The sequence below is a fragment of the Eptesicus fuscus genome, chromosome 14, assembly GCF_027574615.1.
Source record: "Eptesicus fuscus isolate TK198812 chromosome 14, DD_ASM_mEF_20220401, whole genome shotgun sequence".
NCBI classification, from domain to species: domain Eukaryota; kingdom Metazoa; phylum Chordata; class Mammalia; order Chiroptera; family Vespertilionidae; genus Eptesicus; species Eptesicus fuscus.
In genome coordinates, this window is record NC_072486.1 from 51,844,254 (window position 1) to 51,863,694 (window position 19,441).

At 45.1% G+C, this 19,441-nt stretch overlaps 1 protein-coding gene across 1 annotated transcript; it reads left to right on the forward strand.

Annotated features, from left to right (window-relative positions):
* Window positions 1-131: 131 nt before the first annotated feature.
* On the forward strand, window positions 132-19,331 carry KEL (Kell metallo-endopeptidase (Kell blood group)). The gene is made up of 18 exons (XM_008153968.3): window positions 132-187; window positions 462-603; window positions 833-1,000; window positions 3,314-3,438; window positions 3,737-3,883; window positions 6,480-6,542; window positions 6,637-6,825; window positions 7,067-7,215; window positions 8,570-8,699; window positions 14,948-15,058; window positions 16,156-16,254; window positions 16,506-16,583; window positions 17,004-17,104; window positions 17,284-17,394; window positions 17,556-17,623; window positions 17,838-18,007; window positions 18,365-18,460; window positions 19,162-19,331. The coding sequence occupies exons 1-18, from the start codon at window positions 164-166 to the stop codon at window positions 19,321-19,323; spliced, it is 2,133 nt and encodes a 710-aa protein (XP_008152190.2). The 5' UTR covers window positions 132-163; the 3' UTR covers window positions 19,324-19,331.
* The last annotated feature ends 110 nt before the right edge of the window (window positions 19,332-19,441 follow it).

Consider the following 19,441-nt stretch of genomic DNA (forward strand, 5'->3'; position numbering starts at 1 on the left):
GGATGAAAATATGCATGGAGGAGGTGTGAAAATGACCTGATATAACTCTCTTTAATGTACCCCCTTCCTTAATGTACCCAGCTTCTCTCTCCTCCTGCTCACTCAGTTCAGGAGGGTGGGGACAAGTGTGAGGAGACCACGGGGACTGAACCTGTTGAGTGGAATGGGGACTCTCTGGAGCCAGGAGGTAAGTGATGTCCTTGACCTGAACTGGGCAGATTTATGACACCCTTCCTGCTTTAGCATCCCACCCCTCATGGCCTGCTTTGTCCTTACCTAGGAGAGGCAGCATCTCTTGTCTATGCATCCTCCAGGGTGCCCATAAGGGCCCAGCTAGGGAGAATGATCTTGAAACAAGGGGGCCCTAGCACTAACTTATTTATTCTCTCCCCTCTCCCTGTACCTTTCCTCCACCCTCCCCTCCCTTTTGTGTTTTTCATCACCTGGTTTCCTGCATGCAGAGACCTCCAGAAGAGGGGCAGCCCACTGAACACAGCAGATGGTGGGCCAGAGCCAGGCGGCTGATAATGGCTGTCCTGCTTTTAGGCCTGCTCCTTGGTTCTTCTGTCGTTTTGTTCTACATCTTCCGGAGCTGTGGACCTCGTAAGCAGGATCCTGGAACCCCTAACCCCTAACCCCATCAGCCCTCACTCTGTCATCTGTCCATCACCCTGAGGCTCCATGCCCACTGGCTTAACTCACCACTCATCCTGACCCTTCCATCAACCCCCTTCCAGGTCTCTCCTTGGTCCTCACCAGGTGTTCCTTTGCCCAGGCCCTTGGGGGAGCCCTTATCTCTCTTTTCTCCCAGCTCTGAGCCTTTCCTCCACAGGCTCCTGTGAGATGCCCATGTGTTTGCATCTCCTGGATCATTACCTGGCCTCTGGGAACACCAGGGCGGCACCCTGCACTGACTTCTTCAGCTTTGCCTGTGGAAAGGAAATTAATTCTTTTCAGGCCCTTGCTGAGGAGAACAAGAGCCGACTTCGGAGAATACTGGGTAAGGAATGCAGGGCAAAGATTCTCTGTGAAAATGGGTGACTGAACCTAGAACCATCATGACTCCCAAACCTGTGTGGTTGTGGAACAGCTGGTCTGCACCATCCCTAGTGGACTTTCAGAACACTACCCAGGTTTGCATCTCTCTCACCGTACCTTTCACCTTGATACCGCCTCTGATCCATCTCTTCCAGTCCCTCACTTGGTCTTTATCTAAATCCTATCCTTTTTTTCCTTCCAATTTATCTGTGATTACTCCACTCTCTCCAAGTCCTCCCCTTTACCAAGCTCCATATTCTTTGTTTTCTCCCTTACATTTTCAATTTCTGTCCCATGCTTGGTATCTTTCCCACCAGCACCTCCTCAAGAGCTTTTGCACTTTAATTCTTCTCTCCATCACTCTCAGTCTCTAGCCTTCAAATCCTTGTCTATAATGCTCCCTTGTCATGTTATCCTCTCCCTTCCATAAACTCCCCATTCCCTGACAATTATCTGTTCTCCGCTGAAACCTGGGACCATGGAGTGCAAGCTGAACTTGAAGAAGTGGGATAATGGGGATGAATGATGGGAGATGATGGTGAGAAAGAAGTGGCATAGTGGGGTATGAGTGATAGAGGGGACTTTATTTGGCTGTGTGTAAGGAACGAGTAAAGATAGGCATGAATAACAGAATGAAATTAAAAACCCTGGGGGTACCAATTGGAATTTAGGAGAAATAAATGCATCCCTGTGCTCTCTTTATGATGCAGAGTAGAAGTAAGCTAGCCCTTGGTAGGGGGCATGCTTTCATTTAAGGTACAGAGATGAAAAACAACAAAAACAATAAGCTTAAGATAAATTCTTTTTTTTTTAATCTTTTTCTTAAAAAAAGTTATTCTTTTTTTTTTTTAAATCTCTTTTTCTTATTTATTTACTAGAGGCCCAGTGCACAAAATTTGTGTACTGGGGCGGGGGAGTGTCCCTCAGGCCAGCCTGCACCCTCTCTAATCTGGGACCCCTCGAGGGATGTCCGACTGCCGGTTTAGGCCTGATGCCTGTGGGATCAGGCCTAAACCAGCAGTTGTACATCCCTCTCACAATCTGGGACTGCTGGCTCCCAACCACTCGCTTGCCTACCTGCCTGGTTGCCCCTAACTGCTTCTGCCTGCCAGCCTGATCACCCCCTAAACACTCCCCTGCCAGCCTGATTGACGCCTAACTGCTCCCCTGCTGGCCTGATTGCCCCCAACTGCCCTCCCTTATAGGTCTGGTTGCCCCCAACTGCCCTCCCTTGTAGGCCTGGTTGCCCCCAACTGCCCTCCTCTGCAGGCCTGGCTGCCCCCAACTGCTCTCCCCTGCTGGGCATCTTGTGGTGGCCATCTTGTGACCACATGGGGGTGGCCATCTTATGCAAGGGTGTGACAGTCAATTTGCATATTACTGCTTTATTATATAGGATTTATTTATGTATTTATTTATGTATTTATTTATATATTTATTTAATTGATTTCAGAGAGAAAGAGAGAAGGATAGAGAGATAGAAACATCAATGATGAGAGAGAACCATTGATCAGCTGCCTCCTGCATGCTCCCCACCAGGAATCAAGCCCATAACCCAGGCATGTGCCCTTGGCCGGAATTGAACCTGGTACCATTCAGTCCACAGGCTGACTCTCTATCCACTGAGCCATACCAGCTAGAGCAGCTTAGGATAAATTCTGTTGCCTACAATGGAATGAAAAGATATCAGAAGGACTGAGGGAGAGGTATTAGATATTAGAGGGTGGATGATTCTAATGGATATGTGTTTGGGTTATTGTCATGTGTTTGTTTATTTTAGGGAGATCAAAGAGTGAGTAGTCTGAACTAGGGGAGCCCACCCTGTTTCTTCTCTTTGCTAAACCTTTCATTATGAGCTTTCCTCTCTTCAATCCCTCAAAGTTCTTTGAAGTCCTAAATTTTTCTAATTTCTTTATTCATCTCCCTCCTGTCTTCAATTTCTACCCTTTCTCCTTTATTCATATCTCACTCATTTCTCTCTCTCTTCCTTTTGTTCCCTGTATTTTCCTCCTTATTTTCTTTCTCACCTTCCCTTATTTTCCTCATTGTCATCTCCACACTCTTTTTCCCTGCTGTTATTCTTCCATCTAAGTGAGCCAGTGCAAATTGGACAGTCTTCCCATATCCCCAAATTTCTTCACCTCTCCTTTCCTCTCTTTCTTTCCCTTTCCCCATGAGCCTTTCCTTTCTTTTCTATAAGCTCCTTGACTCACACCTTCACTGCTTGTCTCTGTACTAGCCCTACTCCTTTAATTCATCCATGCTTCTTTTCCAGAGGCCCCAGGATCCTGGCATCTGGGGTCTGGGGAAGAGAAAGCCTTCCAGTTCTACAACTCCTGCATGGACACAAGTGCCATTGAGACTGCAGGGGCTGGTCCCCTCAGACAAGTGATTGAGGAGGTGAGACATGGGGCATGACTCTTATGGATACATGTTATGTAGGATCAATGTATGCTCAGGGTTGCCATTTTATTTTCTAGAGGGAGGGTCCCCAGGTTCTAGGAGAAAGATGGAAATGGAAATGCCCTGAGGAAGTATTAGGACCTTGGGTGAAGCTGGAGAAAGAAGGATAGAGGTGGAGCCCTAGAGATATGTAAGAGCTCAGACTAAAAGTCAGGAAGTAGTAGCTATCTGAGGAATGGGATACGGGTGTCAGAAATGAGACCCCTTTGCTGAGCCTTGTCTCTCTTCTTCCCAGCTTGGAGGCTGGCCAATCTCCGGTAATTGGACTTCCTTAGACTTTAACCGAACTCTGAGACTTCTGATGAGTCAGTATGGTCACTTCCCCTTCTTCAGAACTTATCTGGGACCTCATCCCACCCCTCCACACACGCCAGTCATCCAGGTGAGAGATGTACTGGCAAAAACACAGTGAGACCTGGGCTTGCCTGGAGTTCTAGCCTCTTGTTTCTTAGAGGAAGATTGCAGGTTTGGGGAGAAAGGATAAATGTGCAATGTAGAGAAAAGACCTATCTTTATGGCAAATTATTCTTTGTGAGAGTTAGGGACTCTAGGCAAGATTAGGGAAAAGGGTAGCAAGGCCAGTCCAAGGAAGACATAAGTAGTTGTGGTCTTCCTTATTGCTTATCTGATTACCCCAGAGCCTCTTACCTAGACCCCTATCTCCATTATCACCCTTTTCTTATTTACATCAAGAGCTAATTATGCTATTATCTCTGCTTAAATGCCTTCCCTGACTCACCAGGTCATCTAGTTCTTAATCTTTAGCAAAACCTTGCAAGCCTTTTTAGTCTGATCCCTACAGACTTCTCCAGCTTTATCTCCTGCCACATTCCTTCTGCCCCTTAAATTCCAAGCGATGCTCACTGACTTACAGTTCCTCAGTCCATTGTATATATGATTTCCTTTGCCTACAACACTACTCCCCAATTCTCCATGCTCAGCCTGGAAAATGTACATATTTGTCAAATTTTGGATTACATTATTATCTCTTCACTGACATCCTGACTTGAGATAGAGAACCCATTCCCCCTCCCCTTTTCCATGCCCTCAGCACTTAACACTGTGTTGAAGGGTGTGAGCCTTTTAAAAACAGGGCCACACCTTATTCACCTTTGATTCTCAGGACCTAGCATAAGGCCAGGCCTACACCAGGTGTTTGTTGAGCAATAAATAAATAAAAACACTGGAGGCATAGGCATTGTGGCAGGCAATGTAATGCTATATATTTGACCCTATTCTCGAAAACTTCACAGATTTATAAAAGATAAATATACAAGAAGAACTGATAATCAGTATATGGTATTCTGACTTCAGTTCCAAAGGGTGTACTCAGAAGTTTAATGAACTTGGGGGATTAGTTAAAATCTGAAATAGTTAAGGAAAGCTCAGAGAGGGGAGAATATGAGCTGAGCCCTGGAGTGTGGTTGATTCATAAAGGTAAAGGCGAAGCTAAAGAACATGAAGAGTCCTTTAGCTTTTCACCTAAGGGGCTTTTTAAGGGAAGTCCTGAACTAAGAGAAAAGCCTGGGATGGTGTGACTCCTCTGTGGGGTGGGTGAACGGAGGCTATGGATGGGGTGCCATCAGAGGTAAAAATAAGCCTGAAGACATGAGGTTGAGCTGATTATTCCATACCTAAGAAGCCAGATCGAGGTGATAACTTTTGACATAATAGAAAAAAATCGCAACTGAAGTCTTTCAAATACAATGGTTGTGCACTGAACTTAAGTAGAGTCAGCAGTCTAGGGAGGTCAACCTAGAGGTACTGAGGAATCAAGATGAACAATTTTGAGGTTCCAAGCTAAGATGCTCATGGTAGAAATGGAAAGGAAAGGCCAGATGTGAGGGTTTATGTGACTTTATCCTTGTGATCATGGTCCAGAGGACTTGATGACTGATTGAATGAACATAAAGAAAATGGAGGAGTTGCAAAGTGACCCTCCAAGTTTTGATTTTGTATGAATGGGAAGAGGGTTGTTACTATCAACTTGAGACTGGCTGGACTCTGGGGAGTAGAATGAGTAGAAAGAAGAGACTGCAGGGGGAGCACTCCAATGTGGGGGTGGAGTTGCAGAATAGGCAACGAGGAGTCAGACTAGCCACAAAGTGAGCCACACATGACATGGGAGGAGGCAGTTTTGGGAGAGAGGGGTCATTTCTGATTCTAAGAATTCTGAGCTCAGAGAATAAGGAATGAGAAGGCAGCCTTGGAAACCTACTAAAGATAACATCAGAAAGGGTTATGACAATGGCCACAGGTCATACAGAGTTTAGAAGGAAGATAAGGAAGCTGAAGCAGGGATATAGATGACTTAGTTCTTTACTTGGACATAAAATATGACAAGGGAGTCAGGTAAATGTTTTTTTTCAAGGTCAGGGAAATGTAGATAGCTCAAGGTGGGAGTGGGATATTGAAGTTGAAAAAAACAAAACAAACAAAAAACAACAACAAGGAAAGTGTAGGAGAAACAATCCAGAATAGCATCAAGGACATGCCAGTGCCAGAACCAAGATGAGGCAAGGGAGGTGAGCAAGCCACTTAGCTAGTGTGCAAAATTTAAAAGGATCTCTAAAACTCAGTAATCATAATAAATTATAGTTAATGAAATTTTTAAAAAATTAAGATATTAGTTACCTTGATTACTGAGTTTTATTACCTCTTAAAGTTTGCATCTGAGATGGTATCTCACTCCTATACTCTAGGCCTGGCCCTAGCACAGACATGATTTCCTTCAGGACATGATTATCATGCTTCTCTCGCTGAGCACCCCCAAAACTGATTGAAATACCCACCTTCTCTTCACATTTCTCCCATCCCCCTTGCACCCAGTACTTTCCTTTTTTAGTACTCTCACTCCTCTCTATGCCCTCTTCATTCCATCCCCGAGGCTGTCTTTCATGGCACAGTCCCCATCTCCCCACACCTGTCCTCTCCTTCCTCCACACTACCCCTTTCTCTCCAGTCTCTCTTGTGTCCAGATAGACCAGCCAGAGTTTGACATCCCCCTCAAGCAAGAGCAGGAACAGAAGATCTATGCCCAGGTAAGATGGAGTGGTGGACAAAGGTTTTGACCTTTGACTCTAGAAGAAAGACAGGGGCCACTAGTGCCTGTGACTGAGGTTACCTCTCCCCCAGATCGTGCGGGAATACCTGACTTACCTGAATCAGCTGGGAACCTTGCTGGGAGGAGACCCAGGCAAGGTGCAAGAACATGCCTCCTTGTCCATCTCCATTACCTCACAGCTGTTCCAGTTTCTGAGGCCCCTGGGGCCGCAGCAGGCACCGGGAAAGCTCTTCCAGATTGTCACTATAGACAAACTGCAGGTGCCTTGAACCGGGGACTGGAGGAGGATGGGTATAAGGCCCTCTCTTTCAAACTTCCTTGACCTCCTTGTCTTCTTTCTCCTCATTCCCTTAATTCCTTTCCATCCCTAACATTTTTGGCTCCATCCTTTCCCCTAACCATCCCTCTCCCCAATCCCCCTCAAACCCTGAAGGTGGGGAAACCCTTCTTCCCTCTCTCCTCCTTTTCTGTTACCCTCAGCCTTTGTGTCCCTCTTCTAAGGAAATGGCCCCTGCCATCGACTGGTTATCCTGCCTCCAAGCAACATTCACACCGATGTTCCTGAGCCCCTCCCAGACCGTCATAGTACATGACCTGGATTATTTGAAAAACATGTCACAACTGGTGGAAAACCAGCTGTTGAGCCACAGGTTTGCTCCAGGTGGGATCAGGGAGGTACAGGGCAGAGGAAAGAGTCTGAAGACCCAGAGGTCTCAGGAACACAGGTGACTTGGAGAATGAAGGCTGGTAAGGGCTCTCAGGAAGATGGGAGGGATTCACAGACACATGGGACAGAAAAGGGTTGGGGTTGACAACCCAAGAGGGAATGGAGGAAAGATGAGAGGCTTGGGGAAGGAAAACCACACATGAAATGAGGGATACTGGTGTCTGGCAAGACACAGGATTTGCTGGAGTAGAACCAAGCCAGTGAAGTGCCTCTGACTTATAGGAGATTTTGGAAGGCAAGTCATGGGGCTAGCTTGGCCATGTGTGTCTCGTCAGCTGCTGATGAGTGTGGGTGAGAGGAAGAGGCATATGAGAGGAATAGATGGAGGAGATAATGGTTGGGGTGCTCTGGGGAAAAAGCTGAGGCAGAGGCCATTTCTCATATGTGGAGGCCTTGTGGGAAAGATCAAAAAGTCAAAGAAGCCGAGACCGGTTTGGCTCAGTGGATAGAGCGTCAGCCTGCGGACTCAAGGGTCCCAGGTTCGATTCCGGTCAAGGGCATGTACCTTGGTTGCGGGCACATCCCCAGTAGGAGGTGTGCAAGAGGCAGCTGATCGATGTTTCTCTCTCATCGATGTTTCTAACTCTCTGTCCCTCTCTCTTCCTCTCTGTAAAAAATCAATAAAATATATTTTTTTAAAAAGAAAAAAAAAAGTCAAAGAAGGTGGGGGACATGAGGGTGAGGCTCTGTGATGGGCCTTCTTCCATCCTTGATACCTGTGTGGCCACCACCTAAAGGGGCTTCTTCCAAAGACTTGGGCCCTTTTTCATAGTAACTCAGTGGCAGCAACATCTAGAGATGCTTTCAGCAACATCTAGAGATGCTTTCTAGGAAACAGACAAGCATTCATGTGCATGAGCAGATTTGTGTAAAGGCACAAGTCAAATGTGTAAGAGAGTTGCCAGCATCACAGAGAAAGGTCCCTGATCCCAGCTTTGTTGTGCTTAGAAGATACATCTTAAGACGAGAGAGATCTTGGTTATAGAAGTAGATGAATCAGTTTTGTGAAATCTAAGTCAAGTCTTCATCTAGTCCAGATCTTTCTCTCCCTGTGACTTGAGAAGTCTGCCTCTTCATCTAGTTCTTTGTTTCATCATTCTTCAACCTCACTCCAACCCAAACCAAGAAAAGCTCTCTTTTACTTTTTCACAAACAGTTCTCTATAAATACAGAGGGAAGGGGTTTCTCCCAGGAATCCAGGTAACTTATGCAAGGGGTGACTTTGCATGAGGGATCACCAGAGCCATGAGGTGTGTGGGTCTCTTTTCTCTCCACAGGGACTTTCTGCAGAGCCACATGATCTTTGGGCTGGTGGGGACCCTTTCTCCAGCTCTGGACAGTAAATTCCAGGAGGCACGCAGATCTCTGAACCAGAAACTGCGGGAGCTGACTGAACGGCCACCCGTGGTGAGGACAGGAGGGCATGAATTGTCCCAGATTGGGGGCTAAAGGAGCATCTGTCATTTTGAGGGGTAAATTTTGGCCTATTCCTCTCAGGTAGGGGACACGAGAGTAGATGCCTCTCAATGTCTGGGCTTTCCATGGAAGCAGATAGGTTTGGCATGCAATGCTTACCTTGAGAATTGAGGTACCAAGTACCAGACCTTTTAGGCACACATCTGGCTATGTCTAGCCTATGGCCTTTTTCTGAGTGTTAAAGTTTGAATATAGAGCTCTAAAATGATCAAGAATTGCTTTTCCTTTGTCATGACCCTTAAACTATTTTCCTAGCTATCCTGAACTCTGTGACTTGAGGACTGGATGAGAGACAGATGTAGCTAGCAGTAGCTTTTCCTTTGTCTGGTGATTCCAGTGTTTGTTGCTCATATTCTTCACAAAGAATTCATCTCTGACATCCAGTGGTATCTGTTGAGTCATACTATGGGGTTTGTGGTGCAAATCCTGGTGTATCTGAGGAAGGGGCTGCATAGCAAACACACTTCACTAATCAAAGTCTACTGTGTTGGATAAGATGTGGAGACACTTCTTTACTGAGAACTTTGAAATCTGGATTGGACACATCCAAATGCAATTGGAGGTATCTAGTATGTTCGAGATATCCCAAACTCTACAAAGGCCTTGGTTTAGTCTTAAAAATCACTGTATTTTTCTGGGTTTTTTTCTTAGTAATTTATGAACCATTTCTCTGCCTTGAAGAAACTCACTGCTTTGGCAACCTGAAATATCTGTGGAATACAAAGAGGGAAGATGTATGCACAGGGTACTGGAGTATATTTATTACTTATTGAGAATTTATAATGTGCTAGACATTTTTCTAAGTCCTTTAGATAGATGAGCTGGTTTAATCTTCACAAGTTTTCCATGAGTTAGACACACCATTTCGTCCCTGTTTTATAGACAGGGAAATCCAGGCACAAAAGAAACTTGATCAAGGTAGTACACTGAGTAAGTTGATAGAGCTAGGATTTGAACTCTATCAGTCTGACTCTAGAGTTTCTGTGATTAATCATTGTGCTCAAAACAAAACAAAACAAAACACAAACTCTTCTTCTTAGTACTTTCACTTAAGACCCCAAGTAGGTTCCTTCTGCTCAGCCTTCTCTTGACTCAGATGAAGAAGAACAGAGTCCTAACTCCTATTAGTTGGGGTTGCTACAAAAATCCCTGGCAACAGCTTCCTGTAAATTCCAGAACGGTGACCTGATGGCACGTCTTGAATGGGAAAAGAGTGCCAACATTGAAACTCACACTTGAACTCAGAAGGCTTACAAATGGCTAAAATTAATATATATATATATATATATATATATATATATATATATATATATATAGTAAGGATATATAAATATAAATACACACACACACACACACATACACATACATACACATATATATATATATATCCTATATGGTATATAGTTATTTGTGGGCTTAAAAGCTGAATGAAGCTCTACTAACAAATGGTTGTGTGGTTTTGGGGAAGCCATTTCACCTCTTTGAAGCAACAGTACCAAATATGACATAATAACAACTGATACATAGTGTGTACCTACTGTTTTGTAGTTTCATTGCATGCAACTTTTAGCATAAATTGTTTTATTTAATCCTCCCAGAAACACTCAGAGGACCTCAGAAAGAACAAATACCTTTTACAAGACCGCACAGCTAATAAAGAAACAGACACCAAAACAATGTGCCTGGCTCACAGGGCCATGTTTTTATTTATTTATTTTTTTAATATATATTTTATTGATTTTTTACAGAGAGGAAGTGAGAGGGAGAGAGAGTTAGAAACATTGATGAGAGAGAAATATCAATCAGCTGCCTCCTGCACACCCCCCACTGGGGATGTGCCCGCAACCAAGGCACATGCCCCTGACCGGAATCGAACTTGGGACCCTTGAGTCCACAGGCCGACACTCTATCCACTGAGCCAAACCGGTCAGGGCAGGGCCATGTTTTTAACCACATACTGTGCAGAATTGAGAAATAAGTGGGTGGTACAGAAAATGGGTTCTTTCTATAAAGGTCAAGAGAGTAAAATTTTTGGCTTTGTGGTCTATATGGTCTGTGTTCCATTTAACTCTGTTCTTGTACAACAAATAAATGAAAGGGCGTAGTTGCATTCCAAGGAAACTCTGGTTTAGACATCAGATACTCTTGGAGTTCCCAACAGGGAGAGACTTGGGTTGGTTTGACAGAACAGTGGGATCTCCACAAAAGAGGAAGGATAGAAATAGGTTCTAGAGAATTGAAGTTTTCTGGCAAAGAAAGGGCTATTATTTCATTGAGAGAAGGCATGGGATAGGCTGGCTAAAATGTGGTGTAATATGACAGATCCTCCTGGTGGCTCTGGCTGAGAAGAGCAGGCTGGACTATGCCTGCTGCTTGGGGAGCATGCCCAAGAATTTGAGGATAGGCAAGGAGCCAGTGCAACTGGAACAGAGAATAGAAATGAGATAACAATAGGGAGGAGTTCAGAGAGCATAAAGGGCCTGATAGGCCACTGTTGAGACTTTGGCTTTTCTCTACATGAAAAGGGGCCTAAAGGATTTATTTGTTTTATGTTTTAAAACAGGGGTGTTTTTGTCTGCCAAGGGCCATTTGGATACTTATAACATCATTCATAGGCCATACAAAATTATCAACTTAAAAATTAGCCTTAATTTCTTTTTTAAATTAAAAATGAAGGGAAAAAAGTAGCCTTCTATATTTGGTCATTTAATTAACTCACCCCTAATGCCTTGGCAGGTCCAGGCCAAATGATTTTGCTCGCCAGATGTTTCTCACCCCTCTTTTAAAAAAAATGTAAGTTGAAAGTAAGCAACAGGGTTTCCTGACAGATGCATGGTATGAGTCAGACACTACCAAGGTTTAAGCCTTAATTTGATCTGATTTATGATTCTGTTCTATGGTTATTAAGTAAGATTTCTGACTATATTCTTCTGAATGGATTCTATTTTATAGTGTCCTTATTTAGAAAGACTGCTAGGTCTCATTATATAAACATATTTTGTTGATTAACTTTGAATATATAGTCAATAAAATGGCTTATTAATCCAGGTTTTATTATATTCAAGAAGCTGAATTTGAGGAAGTAAAAGTAGGACTTTACATTTGTACCTGTTAAATGTGAACTGTTTATATTCAGCCCAGCTTCCCAATGTATTCAGGTAATTTCATCCTTTTTTTTCCAATCACCCATTATATTGCCTTTTTCCCCCACCTTGGATCATTTGCATTCTATAGTGTATCTTCATCTACACTACTGTTAAGATCTTGAAAAAGGAAGAGCATTGGGTCAGGCTGTTGAAGACCTGGCTCTAGATCCATCCATTCATTTATGCAGCAAATATTTATTGAGCACCTGCTAGATACAAGACTCTTCTCTAGGAACTTTAGACTGCAGTGAACAAAAGAGACAAGAATCTCTGTCCTCAGACACTTATATTCTAATGGCTGAAGAAAGATTTTTCAGTAGTCCTGGTCAGGGAAGCTCATATAAACTTGGAGTCATTAATTTTTTTTAAATATATTTTTATTGATTCTTTACAGAGAGGAAGGGAGAGGGATAGAGAGCTAGAAACATCAATGAGAGAGAAACATCAACCAGCTGCTTCCTGCACACCCCCTACCGGGGATGTGCCCACAACCAATGTACATGCCCCTTACCGGAATCGAACCCAGGACCCTTGAGTCCACAGACCGACGCTGTATCCACTGAGCCAAACCGGTTTCAGCTGGAGTCATTAATTTTCAATGTTTTGTTATAGTTCAGCCAGTTGAGAATCCATTCAAATTATACTATCATCCAACATAGATTTCTCCAATCTAATTCTCAAGGATTTAATTTGTGGTTTTACCAAATGCCTCCTTGAAATAAAAATAATGCCAGTGGGGTAACAGCTTAGAATTTACAGAGTGTTTTCAACGGATTCTTTTACTTCATCTTTTAAACAACTCTGTAATGAAGTTGGAACAGATATCCATCTCACTTTTGTAGCTGGTGTATCTGAAGTACCAATGTTTAAGTTAAACATCAACATTTAGTAAATGCTGAATTCTCTGTGTGGAGGAGGTATTGAGGTGGTCCCAGAGGATGCACCTAACCTATCAATGTGTTTTGTTGGTCTTTAAAGCTTTTTATAGACGTTTAATTCATCACCAACATTCAAAAATTAAGAGATGGCATGCCAGTAATTTTTTTTTCAGCCCTTTGTTGTAAACATGAAGCTTGTGTATTGCTGGGCTCGCCTTCTCCAGGGCAACGGCTGACTACAGTTCAGCCCAGACTGGACATGTTCTCTCCCATTTGCCATCGCCCCTGGGATGTTGGATAGCTTCTCTCAGTTATGTCACCTCATGGCCCCTATTTGAATTTGTGACTCCTGGTTTGAAGTATGTCCTCACGTGATGAACCTGTTAACCACAGAAATCCCTATTATTTTGACCTTGTTTGTGCTCAGTGATCCTACGTTAGACCTTAGTCATTGCACATAATTTTCCAAGTATTAAAAAGTAGTCAGTTTAATGATTCCCAGAGTTGCACAGGGGTGAGCAATGGGTAGTCTGAGGTGGCATCTATACTCTCCAGGAATCAGGTCAAGGCCTGCCGTGGCCCGGGCTATGGAGAGAGGCATGGAGCAGGCAAAGGCTGTTGGAGAAAGGGGCAGGCACCAGAGAAAGGGATCAGGGAACAAGTCAAGAACCAGGAAGTATGAAAAGGGGAGGCACCACCAAGCACAAGGCCAATGCTATTGGCTGCTGTGCCAGCTGCCACCCCAAGCTTGACATAGAGAGGCCTGTGGGGGATGAACCTTGAAGATGGTCAGAAGAGCCTGCACTTGACCCAGTCATTTCACTATCAGACCCGGGTTTCCTTTCTACTTGTGTTTGCTTTTCAAATTTGTGTTTCAGCGCTCCAACTAATACACTAGAGAAAGTATCTTAGTGCCTTCTCCTCACAAATTCCTTAGCAGGTCTCATAGTGAGGAGACAAGAACACACAATGTGGGCAACCAGGTCTGGGGCCACTCAAAAAATGTTAAATGTTCTAACAGCCAGGCTCGGGACTTTCTTCTTCACGGAAGACAATTGGCCTTCTCTCTCTGGTCCCTCTTTTGTGGGAGCCTCATAAACTGTCTCTCCAGTCTTAGGACCAGAGAGCTTAGTGGCAGCCTAAGAGGAGATCTAAGGGGAGTACATAAGTTATAGGAATGAAATCTTGTGACTTCACCCCACAATTTATTAGCATATTAGCTGGTTTTTCAAAGTCTCAGCTCAGCTTTCCCATAGGCCAGCTCTCATATTCCTACTGTGGCCCATTGGCCATGTTTCACAGTCTACCGTGTGTCATCTCTGGGCCTTCCTCTTGGTCAACTTTTCAAAACCATCCAAGTCCATCATCAAAACCTCCCCAGCATCCCTCTTTTTCTTATTCTTTCTGTCCTACTGTTAAAAATTACCCCAGCTGCCAAGGCCTCTTGAGTTTTTGTCTAACCATCTCTCTGCATTTGAGGTTGAAGATGTCTCCCGTCTCATCCTATTTTCTCTTAATTTCATCTGGCTTTGGCTGCAAGTTTCTTAGCTTTCTGAATTCACATCTTTAGTCTTCTCTTTACTACTGTCCTCTTACCTAGGTTATCCTATCTGAACCTCAATAATTTTACTCTGATAATTTTCTTTTTTATAAGATAAGATCTTGCCATATGATCCATGATAACCATTTGGAAAGTGGGGAGGGTGGTGGAAGGGAGGGAGAAATGACCTTCTCTAATTTGCATTTTAAGCAAAGAAATGTCGAAAGGGGAGTCATTGTTGGGTTCCCAGAGCAGTGCCTGTGGTAGGTGGGAACAGGGTGGCCAAGGGACCTGAGAGGTTTCCAGGAGCCTTTCCATCCTTCATAAGGATACCTCCCAGAGGCCTTGCTTTCAAATTCAGTAGGCAATAAACAAGTATGATTTGCCCAACCCAGGCTTCTGAGATTAATCTTGGAGAACTAAGCCTGGGTTAGCCAAGCAGCAATGAACCCATGTATACCACCAAAAGGGATAACAGAATAAAGTGAGACAAACCCAGAATGTCCAGAAAAGAGTTCAGTCTCTGTTGGGAGGAGAACTAGATAGGATTGGCCTGGGAAAACAGATGAGGAAGACCCTTGATGGGAACATCTCATTCCAACTTTGTCTCTGTAGCCCGCCCACCCTCGATGGATGAAGTGCGTGGAGGATACTGGAGACTTCTTCGAGCCTACCCTGGCAGCCTTGTTTGTTCATGAGGCCTTCAGCCCAAGCACCCAAAGTGCTGTATGTGAGGGCTCTTCCCCAGCACATGTCCCTCCACCCCTCCCCACCCAACATATCCTTTCCTAATTCTATTGACTGTGTCCTTCTCAATGGTTTGTGTATTTAAGGAGTCAGGCAGTCACAGAGAGAGAACCCAAAGAAGGACATGCTATGTCCCCAGGGTTTACACAGTTTAGCTATGAGACATAAAGGGTACACAACAGCACTAACTTGAACAAGTCACCCAACTTTCCTGCTCTTGTGTTTCCTCAACCAGAAAATGAGAAAACTGAACTCCATGACCTCTAAGGCTATTCCCTGTTTATGATTTTTTAACAACACATGAAACGACATGAGGATGGATTGATATAATCTTAAGAAGTGAAAATAAATAACTACTGAATACTTTTGAGTACCTATCATGTGCCTGGTACTCTTGTAAGAACTTCCTTTGAACTACTTTAAGTACAAGCATCATCCTAATACTTTAAGAACTGAAGCACAGAGAGACTTGCCCAAAGCTACCAAATAGCAGTCAGGACTTGAACTCAGGTTCCAATATTGTCATCCATTTTCCTCCATTAAGAAAAGATATACTTGAGATGGTAAATGGTAATAACTCTATAGTCAGGTTGTAAAGCTAGTGAGACTTCAACTTGTTGGGACGCTGAAACCCCTAGGAAGATGGAAAGAGGAAAAGCATGCCTTAAGAAAAAAGGTGTGAGGGAAAAAAAGAGAAAGAAAGGGGGTGTGAGGACAAGAGTTCCTAAGAGCAGAGATAGTCCTCATCCTCCCTCCACTTTCTGAGTGGATTGCCTAGCCCAGAGTAAGGATGGGGTCTCCCTCCCTTGGCAGGCTGAGATCTTCCCACAAAAAAAACATTGTTTCCCCTGTCGACCCTCAGGAGTGGCCAGCTCCCACTTTTCCTTTCTGTCTCCACAGATCTTTCTGGGTTTTTGGCCACCTAGGGATTACCACTTTCCACTCTCTTCCTGAGCTCTTCCCCCTTCTCTGGCAGATCCTCAGGACCAAGGCCTCTAGAGGCCTGGGGTGGCAGGACCCAAGACCAAGACTGATCCTCATCCTGTTTCTCTGTCCCTGTCCCCTCACAACCGCAGGCCATGGATTTATTCACTGCCATAAAGGATGCCCTCATCACCCGCCTCAGAAGGATTCCCTGGATGGATGAGGAGACCCAGAAAAAGGCCCAGGACAGGGTGAGGCCGGGGTAAAAGATAGGTTGATTATGTGCGGGGGTGGGTGGGGTTGGGGTGGGGAGAGGGATTGAGTATTGGATCAAGAGATCACAGTGGCTGGAGGAGAGTACCCAAGGCACAAGGGTACCACCATTATGTGGCACACATACCCTAGTGACAATAGGAAAGGTGGGGACAGGGTAGGGAGCAGGAGAACTTCCCTTTGATAGACTCAGGGTAGCTAGATTCCTTCTACCTGTGTCTCTCCCTAGGTCACCCAGCTACAGGTGAAGATGGGGGGCCCAGAATGGGCCATGGATCCAGCGCTGGCCAGACAGGAATACAGTGATGTGGGTCCCTGCCCTTGACAGTTCCACCTTAGTCTTCAACTTCTTCACCCACTGACCCACCCAAGTGGCAGACAATATATTTTCCTTTGGTGATCTGAACCAACCCCTTCTTGCCCTCCTGCTGGCTGGACTTTATGGGCAAGATACTGTGGGTCTTGCCAGCAGAGGAATGGAACCTTTTCAGGTCATAATGTGTGTGTGCACACATGCACATGTGCATTCTTGTGACTTGCCTGAGGGTGTTTATCTGTGTGGCGACACATGTGAAGCCTGTCTAGCCCATGTGTGGTGTGGTGGTGGTGTGCTGGTTTCCAATGTACTGGGGATGTCTGTGTGTAGGACTAATCTGTCTGGGTTCAAATGTAGCAATCAGGATTTGTCAGTGTGCATGTACACTAGTCACCTCTTGGCTCCTCCCAGGTACACCTTGGACCCAGTTTCCTGCAGTCCTTCCTGAGTGGTATTCGATCCCGCCAAGCTAGAATTATCCAGAGCTCCTTGCGGCCTTTTTCCCACCACAGGTATGAGACCAAAGGAGATACAGACACTGCGTCCCAGAGATGTACATGTGTGATTAGCAAGAGAGCAAGCTAGGGGCTCAGGGAAACAGGAACAGTGACAGTAGTTGGGGGCAACTACATATATCTTGGGGGGGGCAAATAAATGATGGAGCTGGTGTTCATATGTACTCATCCCACAGGTGGCAGGTGGCCCCCTGGGGGGTCAATGCTTACTATTCAATAACTGACCACATGGTGGTCTTTCCAGCTGGACTCCTCCAACCACCATTCTTCCATCCTGCCTACCCCAGGTATGGGCCATTCCATGAGGGAGGGTAGGATGTTTCCTAAGAGTGATGAGCAGCTGTGGCTGGGGTGGTGGGGGGATGGCAATGGATGGGACTTGTGGTTGGAGGATTAGGGTTAAAAATGTTGAAGGGTTCTGGGAGTAAGATAAGCCCTGTCTCTTCAGGGCCGTGAATTTTGGCGCTGCTGGCAGCATCATGGCCCGGGAGCTGTTGCACATCTTTGACCATCTCTGTGGGTATCGGTGGGCCATTGGGGGGTGGGGGTCATTGAGAACCCAGGTGAAGGCCCCTAAAAGAAGAGAAAGGGAGGGTAATGTGAGGGCTCTGGGTGGGACAATACTAAGCCTTTGCAATGCTCTGGGGAGCCAGCCCAGCCTGTGGTACCCCTATGTTCTCACCCCTGCACCATGACTCAACATTCCATTCCCTTGCCCTTTTTTCAACAGTACTCCCTGGGGGCTGCCCAGCCTGTAATACCCATGCCCTAAAGAAGGCGCTGCTGTGTCTGGAGCACCATTATGCTGCCTTTCCATTATACGGTGTAACTTCCTTCAATAGCTCCCTCACGGTACTGGAGAATGCTGCAGACATGGGGGGGCTGGCGATGGCCCTGCAGGTAACTCACATCCCAAAGGTCAGAATCTCTTTTCATTAACAAAATTGACACCCTGTCCCTGACTTTTCCTTCTGCCATCTCTCATGCATACATAGTTACAAAACTTTCTGCTCATCACATCTCAACTGAACAATGTCCACTTGAAGATCCCCATCCTACCTAATGGATCCCTCTTTTCTAGGATAACCATAGATTTTCTCACAAGTACATTTCTCCCGGCTCAGACCTGTCTGTCAGTGCAAAACTTGAGAAAGGGGACTATGAACTGGTTTGGGGTTTTGTGTATAGGGCATCAGACCCCCAAATGGCATAGGTTTGGAGCCTAAGGTCTACTCTTCATCCCACCCCCATATCTAGGCATACAACAAGATGCTATTATGGCACCGTGGGGAGACCACCCTGCCCAAACTAGGCCTCACGCCCCAGCAACTCTTCTTCCGAAGCTATGCCCAGGTAGGTGGACGCCATCTCCCACTATGACTTGCTCCATGTCAGATAAATACCCTAGTGGTGATGCTTAAAGAATCTCCGCCTCCTGATACACATTTTCCCAAATGCTTCCACCATTGCCACAGATGTCCTTTCACACATGTCCCCTTGGGCCCATCCTTTCATGTTATCACAAATATTTTTCTGCCAAATTTAGCATCTCCTTCAAAAAACAATACAAAAGAATCTCTACTTCTAGATCCCTCCCTGGGATGAGCTCAACTTCACCTCCCCCCTTATTTATTCTCCTGAAAATACAAACCCATGAAAAACAAGTCTTAACAGATTTTCTATAGGCTACATTTCTCTTCAAAGATGTCACCCCCAAGTGTGAGCCCCTAAGTACCATGTGTTCCCTCAATAGACTCTGTTCTCAATTCCTCAATATACTTAAAAACCTTGTCACAGAGTTCTTTCAATAGACCTCACCTCACAGTCACTTACAAGTGGTCTGATTCCATACCTTGGGCCCTTCCCTGAATGCCTAGTGCCAGGTTAAATGACCTACAATTGGAAAATGCTCTTCTCCTCTCATGGTCCTTGGTCATTCCCATCCCTGCTTGTCTTTGTCTGCTGTTCCTAGCACCACCTTGTCGCCAGGTCTTGCCTACTGACCCTTATCTATCCTGGTTTTCTCCTTACTCTCTGAACCTCTTTCTTCCCAGGTGATGTGTAGAAATCTCAGCACACAGGATTCTCAGGACACTCACAGCCCTCCCACCCTTCGAGTCAATGGGCCCCTCAGCAACATTCCAGCCTTCGCTAGACATTTCTACTGTCCACATGGTGCCCTCCTGAACCCCTCAAAACGCTGCCAACTCTGGTAACCTGGCTACCAAAGAGACCTCAATACACATATATCAATATCTCCCTGCCCCATCCATGGAATCAGGGTGATGTCTCCTGTCCCCTTTTCCAAAAATAAAATCTGGCACTTGGCTTCTG

What these genes read in the sequence shown, in the direction of transcription:
- KEL (XM_008153968.3), top strand. Translation starts at nt 164, where the DNA reads ATGGGGACTCTCTGGAGCCAGGAG. An exon ending in CTTCCGGAGCTGTGGACCTC is followed by an intron (nt 604 to 832) that starts GTAAGCAGGATC and finishes TTTCCTCCACAG; the next exon opens with GCTCCTGTGAGATGCCCATG. An exon ending in CACACACGCCAGTCATCCAG is followed by an intron (nt 3,884 to 6,479) that starts GTGAGAGATGTA and finishes TCTTGTGTCCAG; the next exon opens with ATAGACCAGCCAGAGTTTGA.